At 39.9% G+C, this 12,513-nt stretch overlaps 1 protein-coding gene across 1 annotated transcript; it reads right to left on the reverse strand.

Annotated features, from left to right (window-relative positions):
• Window positions 1–5,052: 5,052 nt before the first annotated feature.
• LOC140927586 (putative phosphatidylglycerol/phosphatidylinositol transfer protein 2) lies at window positions 5,053–10,945 on the reverse strand. The gene is made up of 5 exons (XM_073377262.1): window positions 10,579–10,945; window positions 8,915–9,013; window positions 7,727–7,849; window positions 6,564–6,616; window positions 5,053–5,471 (listed from the first exon to the last, which is right to left on the reverse strand). Exons 1-5 carry the CDS (start codon window positions 10,838–10,840, stop codon window positions 5,391–5,393), a joined length of 618 nt encoding a protein of 205 aa, XP_073233363.1. The 5' UTR covers window positions 10,841–10,945; the 3' UTR covers window positions 5,053–5,390.
• Window positions 10,946–12,513: the final 1,568 nt, after the last annotated feature.

The following is a 12,513-nucleotide window of genomic DNA, read 5'->3' on the forward strand; positions in this document are numbered from 1 at the left end:
AGCCCCCTTGTTAAGGCCATTAAAGGGAGGACCCTCCCCCCCCCCCTGCCCCTTATCCATTTAGTCATCTCAGGTATAACTTACTGATTCCCCACTGCTGACTGGTGTTGTTGTTGTGGAATTTTTATTTCTTGGAAATTGACAGACCGCAAGCACTACCGAAATCAATAAACTGTTAGCACTGTGAAAAAATTGGTTGTTTGCACTTGCATATTCTAATAGCTCACATGACCATCTGTCATGACACTTTCCCCAATTAAGGAAGGCAATTTCAGTGACTCAAATGTTTTGCAGTTGAAATGACTATGAATGCTTTAGGTAGCACTTTTTTGCATGGCAAATCAATAAATTGGACAAGATGCAAGGTAACTGATTATTGATGATATTTTGAGTAGAGAGAAGGTGGAGATGTTTCTGGAGAATTCTACTGTAGCAGTTAAAAACAAGGGCATTCAAACCATGAACCATCATTATTGCTTTTGTAAAAAGGAAGGAATGCCACGTGACCAACATGGCACTTGCCAATGGAATTGTCATGTGAGCTGTTAAAAAATTCAAATTGTATGATTGGTTTTTGGGGGATGCTAACAGTTTAGTGATTTCAATAGTAATGCCAAAGCTTAGATGGCTCTGCCCCGAGGTGGTCTGAAGGTATTTAACCCTCCCAAAAAATCGAGCATCTTCTTCAGTGAAGATTTCCTTTTTTACCATGAAAACAATTCAAAATCATTCTTGACTCTCAAGCTAGCAAATTAAAACCCACATGTAATACGAAAATAAAACAAAACATTTCCCCAAAAAGTTTGTAAATGCCCCCCCCTGGTTAAAGCCGCCCTGTTGGTTTGGCTTTATTATTTGCTTACTTGGTAAAAAATAGCTGAAAGTCATCATGAAAAGCTAAACCTAATAAGTTTACTTTTCAATCTTTTGCATCCCTAACCACTTTATCATTCACAAAAACTAGTTTAAAAGTCAGTTTAAAAAGCTTGTTGAAGTGCTGGAAATTTACAAGGAGCATTCTTGGAATTTTATACATTGGATTTTGATATTAAGAAGTTGTCATTTGCAAGGTTTTGCAAGGAAAGATTTTGTTCTTTGTAAAGATATTTCCACAATAATAATGACAGGATAGACAGATTGACTTCAGATGGTATTTTTATCGTAAGACATAAGTAAGTAGATATTACATTTTATATTTGTAGTCGTTATATTGATTGTAAATTATTGTTCATTGAATTTAATGGGACTGTGATCTTGCATCATATAAAAATATGCTTAATTTCAATAAAATTACTAGCCTACATGCAGATGTCTCCTAATAGACCATTTCCGAGTTTCCCTGGGCGTCTGTATCAAAATGAGGTTAAGTGCTCAGCCTTTGATATGCAAATGAGTTTCCATTCTCATGCCGAAAACTCATTTTCACAAGGAAGGTTGTGCAGCTTGCCTTATTTTGAAAGTGAGGGTTTTTGGAACTCGGAAGTGCCCTATTCCTTCGTTGCACGCGGAGAAGGGACACCAAAGAAATAGAGGTGTCGGCACACAGGCCAAAAAATGTTACATTTTATTATTTTGCAACTTAGACATACAGTGCAAGATTTTTCCTTGATATTACAGCGATTTTCGTATGACCTTGAAATGAAAACGCGAGAACAAAACAGAAACAACAAACGAACAGAAATAGAGCGATTTCATTGGTCTATCAAACGGATACAAACGCGCGTGGCTTTTGGTTGGTTGAGCGAACGCTCGCGGAAAAAACTTTCTAGAACTCAACCAATACTTCGCGTTGACGTCATACTGCAACACGATTGGCTAATTGAACAATGCCTTCTCAATATTAGGGTTTCTTTGGCGGGAAAACGAAGAGGCCATGTTTTGATCTTTTCATCCATTGGGTGATAAAACAAATAACGAACAAGGTCATACAATAATTGCTCTGTTGTGTGTTGAGAGAAAGCGTTGGGCCTCACCAGGTCATGTACATTAATTTTATACCCCTCTGAGTACTTTCAAGGGTGATTTAAACTCACTTCCTTAAAATATTAAATAAAATCCATTAGGTACAGTTATGATTCTTTTGTGTGTTGTACTTAATATACATTTTCATCCAAATTATTTTCTGTCTTGCTGAAGTCAAGTTAAAATTGGCATGGACATTGTGACTTCCACATTGTAGTAAGTACATTTGTTTTGCCAAAGCTATTTGAAAAAAATATTGAATTGATAACCATCTCAGTCAACCTCATTTTACTTTATTGAATAGTTTTGGATTTAAGGAGAACCTTAACTGTCTAAAATGAGATTTTTTTCTTATTAAATTATAGTTTAAGTAGACCATTAGTCAAGAGAACAGTAGTTAAAAGTCATAAATATCGTGATAGAAGTGTGTCAATAATTGCTAAAATTGGTTTGATATGATTCGACGTTGCCACGCTATCTTAACTCTTAAAAATAAAGTATTTTTAGAAATTGTTTTGTGGTATGATTTGTGTTTGAACTGTGAAGAAAAATGCGTAACCACATAGCCACCCATGTGCAAAATACCCACTGTTTGTGTGGTTGTTACCGCAAACAGAACATCAGTCTTAGCCTGCGAGCGCCAAACGTTTCTCCTCGCTCATCGCCGCTGAGGGACGTTCGTCAGCGGCGGTGAGCGAGGAGAAACGTCTGCCGTTTGAAGGTTACGTCAGTCTAGAGAAGATACAAATACGGGTAACTTTTGTGGCCATTGCTCCGAAGAAATGATGTTGCAAAAACAAAGACTTGCTTATCTCAGGATGGTAAAAAAAATGCCCAATCGCTCGTTTTTAAATGAGTGATTGGGAGTGTTAAAACACTCTGTTTGAAATTTTATTGGACCATCTACTGGTACAATGAAATCTGTTTCCTGGAGCAAATGTTCATCTGTTTTCTTTTCTAGATTGATCCCTCGATTTCAATAACAGCCACACGAACAGAGCGTGGTGTGCCTGTAGTCAATCTACTTTGTTCAGCGCATCCTTGGAGATCCAGGGGCAGTTAGTCGGGAAGATAGAATGTTCGTGGCGGAAGTTTACTATAAGATCGATCTTATAATAAACTTTAGCCACGAACATTCCATGGTCCCGACTAACTGCCCCTGGGTCTCCGAGGATGTGTTCAGTGGCACTCTCCTTCCTAGTGTCAAAGCAAGAGATTAAACTGTTGAGTCAGTGGACAAAATCCCATTTCCGGCTTTCAATATAAATGCGATGCTGCAATTTAGCACACCAAAAAAATCTGGCATTATCTGGACCAAGAGATCCTCTGTTGTCTCAAAAAAATAAAAAATTAACTGAATGTTAAATTATCTTTGCAAGCAAGCAAAGTGTCAAAAACATTGTAACACCAGGGTGTTCTTTACCTACTTTTCAGCACATGTTCCTTGGTTAATGTAGATCCAAATTAAATACTTTTTTTACTGTCCACATATACGCATTCTAATGGGCTGAGTCACGGTTGTCGACTTTGTTTTGTCAATAATATCAATCCCTCGTCCTTATTTGCGATTGAACTTGAGCAATATTACTTTCTGCTTCGTGTCAAACATAAGTGCCGGATGCAGACCTTGAGATAAGGAGCGGGGGGTCATCCAGACCCTTAGATAAGCGGGGGCCCGGTCTCCCAAAAAAATTTTTTCGGCCCTTCGGGCCTCAGTTTGGTCTACAATTAAGTGGGGACGGGCCCTCCCCGGGATCCGCCACTGGAATATGTCTTCCAAGCATTATATCAGAGGTTGCCAGCCACAAAAATGAACTTTGAAAACTTGTTAGGCTAACAAGGTTCAAAAACCGCAATTGTCATCCGTTCCAATCTTCTTCAAGACTGCTCATCCTTTTTTCCTTTTGTATTTGCCATGTTATTTATACCTTCGTTTCATGTTTTGAGCAGTTTCTTTTATGTTTCATCCAGTTTGGTGGTGGTTCCAACTGTTTGAATTTTGATTGATAACGTGACACAGCTCCTTTAATTCTCTAATAAGACACTGTGTCTGCCCCTCAAATTTTGCATAAACCATTGTTTTTCAAATACTCCTAGGAGAACTGAATTTTCCCAAGAGCATTTGAAGACAATAACTTATGCAAAACATGGGGGGCAAAGAGAGTGTATTATAAGGGATTCGAAAAACAGTCAATATGTTGCCGGCTGCTCACTCAAACTACACACAATTACAAGAGCCTACAATGTTAGCTTCTTCCAGGCTCCGAGATAGTCGGGTCCGTGCGAACACGAAAATATGACGGGAAGAAAGTGGGGAGAGGAAAGGCGGCACCCCCTTTTCCCAGATCAGGTTTTCACGTTTTAACGTTTTTTCACGTGCCTTTTAATTACGCGTCATCTCTACTAACTGAGAGCCTGGAACAGGCTACCACAATAATTTCTATGAGTAATGTCTTAAAGCTCCATGGTAGCAAACAACCTAAGGCAGTCTTCAGTTCCCTAACTGTATTTTACTTGCCTGAGGTCAGCCATTGTGTTTGGTTATATTGTATACAGGGTTCTCTTTTCATGAAGTGTATGTTTTCCTTTGGTTGAAATTATTAATAATTCTACGTATGGAATATGTCAGCCTTCTTTCAGCTTAAGGTATATTATTAAAAGAAATAACATTTGGCAATAAGTATTTAGGCCAATTTCTAGAAGGTATATTGGTATACCATTACCCTCTGGCCGACCCTGACTCACCTCTTCTTGCCCTTCCTTCTATCTTAACATCCTAGAACAGGCTAGGTAAGCCTCTTACTTTAGAGCGTTTTCACTAACGTTGCCAGCAGCTAAGCAAGTAAGAAAAAGGCCCACAGGGACCCCAATATGGCCGCCGTTTCATTGTCCAGGAACACCAATATTATCTTCATGGACCTTACTCAATTTGATTGAATTTGTCAAATGTTAGCGAAATTTTCTGGAGTTGAAACAGAAAGGACCGTACCTAAGTTAAGAAAAAGAAAATTTTTGTCTTGTGTTCACTTACTCCATAAAGAGGGCAATGAAATGTACAAAAAGGCGTGATGTACGAGCAAAGTCGTTGTTTTGCTAATCTAAAACCATTGCTTTTCTGCCGTTTTGCTACCATGGTAACGTGACGTCACACTTCTCTCTATAGAGAAGAGCGTTATCACTCACTTGGCCAGGATTTTTGTAAATTTATTGCAACAAAAGAAAGTTACATAAGAAAAGAGTTCAACTCCCACAGGATTGGTTTGGAACACCAATATTGCCGCCGTGACGTCAGATGAAAACGCTCTATTAGATAAACGTACTTGAATTGCATTAAAAAAAAAGCTTTAAGTTATATCCAAGGAATGTACCTTTTGGAATACAAATCTAATATTAAATTAATATTAATATGATATTGTCATTAACTCTTATTATAGTATGATGTCGGATTCTGTCATTCCAAGGCATTCCTCTTTCTCATTTAACAGCTTGGCAGAAGCATAGTATTCGCCCTAAAAGGAAAGAACAATCCTGTATTTTTAAAACGACTTTATAGCCTTTGAGGAAATATTCCATTTTAGAAATGTACCAACATGAAAAAACTGCAGGAAGTAATCATCCATTAGTTTAACGCCTGACGGGCCTGAGAAAACGGCCGAAATTTAGTGAAGCCATCACTGGTTTCCCCTCGAAACTCGCCACTTTAAAAACAAACAGGGAACTGGAACCGAGATGCGGCCCGCAATTATTTCTGGGATGGTCACTGGTGGCGCGCCGGTCAGCTATTGGCCGATGTTTTTCCCCTGTCCCTGGTAACCGTCCCAGTAGTCTTTGCGAAAGTTAACTCGGTCCAGTTTCCTTCTCGTCTAATCCGGATATTTTTGAATACGCAACTTTTTCTTTCCGGATACGGTTACCGTCCACACGTATCCGGTGTATCCGGCGGACGAATCGATCCGCAACTTTTTAAATCCCTCTCCAGAGTGGAAGAAATTTCTGAATCCGCGCTATGTATCCGGGAATGTATGGACGCTAAATCCGGATATTTTTTGTATCTACTGACGTCATAAGATAGAGCCCAGTTCTTTACCGTGAATATTTAAGACAGTTTGAGCAAAGGAAAATTTGCGGATTCAAAAATATCCGGATATGGGTGGCCGCGGAGATTTTAGTATCTGGAAAGAAAAAGTTGCGGATTCAAAAATATCCGGGAAAGCGTGGACCTAAGGGGCCTAAGGTAAAAGCGCAGAAATTCCACACTGATGACGTACGTGCTAGATCTGGGTAGTGCTTCTTGGTTGAAGCATTTGCAACCCAATCAGAAGCAATTCCCAGACCTGGATAGTGACACCTCATCAGGATGGAACTTCTGCAATCGTTCCTTAAACGTCATTTCGCGGGGAAAGCAGTGGTGTCGTGTCGGCTTTTTTCTCAGGTTAGCGACTCAATAGAAAAATAAATAACAAAGAAGAATGGATGGCCAAATATATATCTGTTTTTGTTTGGTTACATTTTTCTGCTGTATAAACTGCGTTTCCTTTGCATTTCACAGTCTAAAATGAACTTTAAATTGGCCTTATACTATGAAATAATTGTTTTGTTACCCTTGGAATCATTTTTGGAAGTTTGATTGCTTCATGTACGTACACCTTTTGACCTGAAATAATAAAAAAAGACCATTGATCGTGAGATACCTCTATTATACACTGTTAAAACTGTCAACTCTCAACATCTAGTTACAGTGATGTCTTTTTTTAAAAAAAAAAAAAAAAAAAATTACGCCGGAGACCTCCTTACGAATCTATAGGAAGGACCTCGCCATAAAACGAATATTTTATAGAGATAGCATTTGCCATTCTCGAGGTATTTTACACTGACGCTTTTTGTTATACCTGGGTAAGGTCGGTTAAGCAGCTAAAATACGCATATACGTCACAAATGGACTTGAACACAAGTCGACTTCTTTGATCGATGAGGTTGCGAGAGCGAGGGATGAAAGTTTCAGAAAGTTTCCCTCCTGACCAAAACGGAATATTTAGAAAGATAGTAGGAAGCTTTTTATCAGCAACAACGACGGCGACGTTATAGAAAAAGTCATTGAATAATATAATTGAATTCATTTTATTTTTTTAAACATTGTCGCGTTTAGTTTCACGTCCTAGTCGTGCAAAGACGACAAAAAGTTGGTCGTTTATCATTTACATACAGTTTCCAGAAAATCCAGTTATAAAGTAAATGTAGCACGACTTTTCAGGTCGTTACAGTGGAAAAATTTCCAGGAGCAACGGAACGTCTAAAAAGGTAGACTAGTCCTTTTTTCCCGTTTGAAATGTTCCAAACGGAAATTCCTGTTCCATTTCTTCAAAGCCATTTTTAATACCATTTTCAGGCTTTCGCGGCCGGCGGCTGTTTTTCGGTAAATGGAACTGATTTATGCAAATGGTTACAGCTAAATTCGCCTGGAGGTAAAAAGGCAAACGCGATTCCGGGACGAAATTTACCAGTCCTGAATTTTGCGCACCATTTAACCAAACCGTGAACCGACCAGTTTGTCCATGTGAATGGTAAACAAGAGTTTTGCACAAACAGGCGTGATGGACGTCCACTGTTGATGGCTTGCTATCTTTCTATCTGGGGGTTGTCACTTATTCACACGGAAGATCACATTCTAGTCACTCACTCACACGGACGATCACATTCTACTTACTTAATATGAGTCTCTACTGTTGATCAAAAAGGATTACTGAGGGCAAGACAGTAAATCTACCTTTGTGCATGGGACAAGAAAATGTGTCTGCATTCAATTTACATATGTCGTGTTCAACATCATACAGAGTATGGCCTCTGAACTTGGCCAATATATGTACTGCTCCTCCATGAAGTGAAAATTCTGTGAGAAATTATAAAAAAAAGTTCATGAATGCAATTGCAAATAAGATCGTCTCAGTTAAAGACACAACGTCAATTGCGACAAGAAAGCTTGAAAGCAAAAAGGCTTTGGGGGATTCGACCCCTGCACTCTGCGATACAGCGGTGAAGCGGTGCAGCGCTCTATACAGTCAAACCCAGTTAATAAGGACTCCCAGGGGGCCATAGAAAGTGTCCGTATCATCGGGGTGTCTGTATTAATCGGGTTGAATTTAAAGAAAATGTAAGGGTTTTCTTTCCCCAGGGACAAAGAAAACTGTCCGCAATAATGAGGTGTCCGTATTAAGCGGGTCGAATTTAAAGAAAATGTAAGGGCATTCTTTCCCCAGGGACAAAGAAAACTGTCCGCAATAATGAGGTGTCCGTATTAAGTGGGTTGAATTTAAAGAAAATGTAAGGGCTTTCTTTCCCCAGGGACAAAGAAAACTGTCCGCAATAATGAGGTGTCCGTATTAAGCGGGTCGAATTTAGAGAAAATGTAAGGGCTTACTTTCACCAGGGACAAGGAAAACTGTCCGTAATAATGAGGTGTCCGTACTAAGCGTGTGTCCTTAAACCGGAGTTTGAATGCACAACCTATGCTAGCAAGCAAACTGGGAGCCAAGTTAATGACCAGCTCCCGGCTGGCTTGCTGGTTCAATTGGTTATCGAGCGCTGAACCGGTGTCATAGAGGTCAGGAATCGAATCCCCGCAAGCCCAAATTCTGCGTGCAACAAAATATATCATTAGGAGACGTCTGCACACACGCTAATTGAATAATGGATTAAAAAGGGGTGAAGAAATTGGAAGGGGATGAACTCGACTTACTAGCCTGAGCCAGGCTCTCAGATAATATTGTGGGGACGTATTTGAAACGAGCAAACGAATCATACTCCAAGATAATGGTGAAGTCGTTCAGTAAAAAGAGATGCCAAAAACCCGCTGCCGCCCCCTTTCCCAGATCTCGCGGGTCTAATTTTCGCTGTGCTCGTTTCAAATACGTCTCCACTATACTATCTGAGAGCCTGGCACAGGATAACTACTTACTTGCTGTAAAATTTGATACGGCTGTCGCGATTACACGCTTCAGTTTTGAGTCATAATGAATCACCACTTTTCCTATCTTTTTTCTTGGTTTACTGGGATCTGCAAGTCAAAGTAAACTAGTTTAAATTTAATTAGTTTAAATATTGTCAACACGTCTCAATACATTACAGCTTTTACAAAAGAGAGCTTACGCATCACGTCTTTGGCTGTGCTGCAAAACAGTCGTTATTTTTTTTTCTTAAAATCAGCTATTAGGCAGCGTAAGAGTAGCCTAAGAGTCTCACGCGCGCAAAGCGTTCGAGCCTCACACGCCCATTAAAGCGGGAGAAAAAAGTGTCTGCCCATTTTCAGCCTCGCTCAAGACCTTTAGTTTGACTGTTCGCGCTGACTGTTTTGCAGTCTACCCACGCTAGGAAGAATCCTTCAAGTTTTATACAATCACGGCTCCTGACAATCACGGGAGCCGCTCCTGACAATCATCATGGCTTTTTTCATGAAAAAAAAACCGCTCCACTGCCTCTTTAATTTAAAATGAGCTCAACCTACAGCGGCGGATCTAGACCTTCAGATAGGGGGGCCCGGTCATCCAGACCCTAAGATAAGGAGGGTGGGGGGAGTCCGGTCTTAAAAATTTTTTCAGAGCCGTTCGGGCCTCAGTTTCGTCAGAAAATAAGGGGGGCTCAGGCCCTCCCGTGGATCCACCACTGATTACATGAGCTGTGCTAATGGTTGTATCTGGAGGAGACTGACGATTGCGTGACGAAACTCTATCTAAGTTTGCTCTGTAGAATGCATGCTGTTTTTTCTTCATCATTATTGTTAAATTTTAACCACCCATAATCTGACATTGACCTTTTTGTACAGTTGACAGCAAAACAGGAAATTATTCTTCAGGGAAGAAATCACAGGTTTCTAGCACTTAAACAAGAACATAGAGATAACCAAAGGTATAACCTGTTCAATGGATTTTTCAGTTAAAACAAATCGCGTGTGTACAGGAAATGCACCGGGTGATACTTTTCACGCCAACACTCAACCTAAAGTTTTGAAGGGCAAAGGTTGTTCATGTCACGGGTGTTTTATTTTATAATAAATTCCACCGCGAGTCGAGTCTAGAGTTGAAAACCATAAAAATGAAACTTCCGAGATCTGCGAAGAATATTAATCAATAAACAGGTAAGGCCCTACTAATAGCTGCATTTAATACAGAAGTTCCTTTTTCCTCGCGTTTTGATTTTGTTGTTGTTGTCGAGCAAAAAAATGAAACAATGATGAAAGGAAGAACACTCACATGCTGTGACCGTAAACATTTTTACATCTATATTTAATTGTATAGTCTTCCAACCAAAAGGTTTCTTTAAAATCCTTTCGACTCACAGAAAAGACCAACATCTGTTTTTTTTTCCTCCGAATTAACAAAATTTCAACAGTTAATTAATTGGGAAGGGTTTGGATGAAACGGATTGTATAACCTACAATAGCATAGATAAAATCCTAAACGGTGATCAATCAAATGAAACAAAATAGTTTCCCTGCTGCACGAGAATCAGCAACTTTTAAGTTTTCTTTCTTCTCAAGCGGGGATTTCCAATATTTTTTCTGTGTGTCCTTTCGCGATAATTCTACAAGGTCAAAGGGGTATGAAATTATATTAAAATGCTCACCACAGCCATCCCAGATATCTCCGATGGATTTTAGACCTTTCTCCTCAACCCATTTATCCCAAATTGTGCTACCATTTCCCTCCAGTTTTTGTGTTATGTCCAGGTCGGCTAAATCCGCGAATAGTGAAGTCCAAACCAAAAATAACGCCAGCGCGATGCAAATGATAATACCGCCTTGAAGTACGATGCGTTTCTTGTAACCAATACTCCAGAATCTAACTCGAACGGCATTCCACCCACGACAGAAGAAATCCGGAATCATGGTGATCAGACCATTTAAAATACGCTAGGGGGCTCTCAATGTTCTTTGATATTTAACGCGAGAGATGGAAGATGACTAACTAACAGTGGAAAAATCCTAAACGCTTGCTAGCCTTCGTTGACTGCGTTATCCATGATCGAATATTCAACCAGACAGGAAGTGACAGAGATCCCGCGGACACTGAAAAAACAGAGTACGTGCAAGTTAAGTATTGTTTTCCTGACCGCAAAGGAGAACAGATCCGCAAAACAAGTCTAATGAATATATCAGGTTTAAAAATTTCGTTGTTTGATAGCCTGCAGGCAAGATCTCAACTTGGAGATGGGAGAGCTGGCGGCACAGAAAACGGTGAAAATCTTTCCACTTACAGCAAACCCTATGCGGCCGATGTAATACTTACAGTTTTTTCAAAATACGTCCCCAAAACCTGTCTTTGTAAGGCACAAGTTCTTTAGATTATTGTTCACCGTTTACCTTTTTGAACAATCGACGCAACGACGCAGTATACAAAGTCGAATTGTACGTGCGTGACTTCAGGAAAGTGTATCTCTTGTTCTAGGTCTCGTCAAGAAAACAGAGGGTGGGGAGAGTTGCAAGAAGAACATATGAAGCGCATGTATCGCACGTGATAAGCTAGTGAGATAGTCGCTTTTGTTTCCGTTTTTCCGCCGGGCTGGGACTCTAGCCTGTGAATACAGCCACAATCCTCGTCTCATTAGTTGGGGCAGTTGGGATGTTTTCTACCCTCCCAATGTTGGTTTGTGCAAGTTGGCATCACAGAAGCAAAAAATTCAACACTGGAAGGGAAAGAGGACAAAACCTTTTTGTCGCTATATGGTTTTTGCACCGGGTGTCCCAGCTAGGGAAGTTTTGTGGCCGGAGACAGCTGGCTGAATTCGTAGGCTAACTGCGACTCTGAAGGTGTTGAACCGGCCCCAATTTATTTAAAATACGCTAAATAGGGTAGAAATTGCAGCTTTTTGAATATAATGACGACAGCCAAATTCTGGATAGTCAATGTTTTGCAATACCCATAAAAATCGCTTTATAGATATGTCTATATAAAAGAGTAATTGCCGTCTTACTGTGTCGATGTGTAGTAGGGGTCAAATATAGTCTTCCACGTAGTCTGCGAGCAAGCTCCCCATTTATGATGGTCAAATAAACTTCTGAGCCACGCCCAGAATGATCTAATCTAATGCTCCGAAGACGAGCATACCCTGAAATTTAAGGTGGCTGTACATGGACACAGTTTTAGCAGTTTGTGAGTGTATGTCATTTGCCAAATCATGGCAAAAGAAAGATTGCAGCTCACAGGTTGAAACTTGGCAAGTGAAAAATATACTGATCACAGATTTTGATTGACAGGTAAGATTTGACCTTTTCGCAGTTTCCATGGCAACATCAAAGACTGAATACAACCTTAAAATTTCACTTTTGCTCAGTTTACATAAAATTAGATTAGATTTTCCTTGAAAAATAGCACACAACTTACTGTAATTAATCATTACAGGAGCCTGGGTACAATGCATTGTGACAGGAGCCATTTAATTGTATTCAGGAGCCATAATCGGGGTAGGATACCGCAACTAGTACCTTTTCAATTAATGGGGTTGGTTCCATCAAAATAGCCAAATGTGCTATTTTTAGCACAAATTGTGCCATCTCGTGTG

The sequence above is a fragment of the Porites lutea genome, chromosome 2 (assembly GCF_958299795.1).
Source record: "Porites lutea chromosome 2, jaPorLute2.1, whole genome shotgun sequence".
NCBI classification, from domain to species: domain Eukaryota; kingdom Metazoa; phylum Cnidaria; class Anthozoa; order Scleractinia; family Poritidae; genus Porites; species Porites lutea.

Bases quoted from the DNA above. Each gene is read 5' to 3' on its own strand.
- LOC140927586 (XM_073377262.1), bottom strand. From the start codon at position 10,840: ATGATTCCGGATTTCTTCTGTCGTGGGTGGAATGCCGTTCGAGTTAGA. The intron at 6,617-7,726 runs GTAGATTTACTG...TTATTATTTCAG, and splicing joins TTCTTGTCCCATGCACAAAG to GTCAAAAGGTGTACGTACAT. The intron at 5,472-6,563 runs GTAACAAAACAA...CTTTCCTTTTAG, and splicing joins TTCCAAAAATGATTCCAAGG to GGCGAATACTATGCTTCTGC.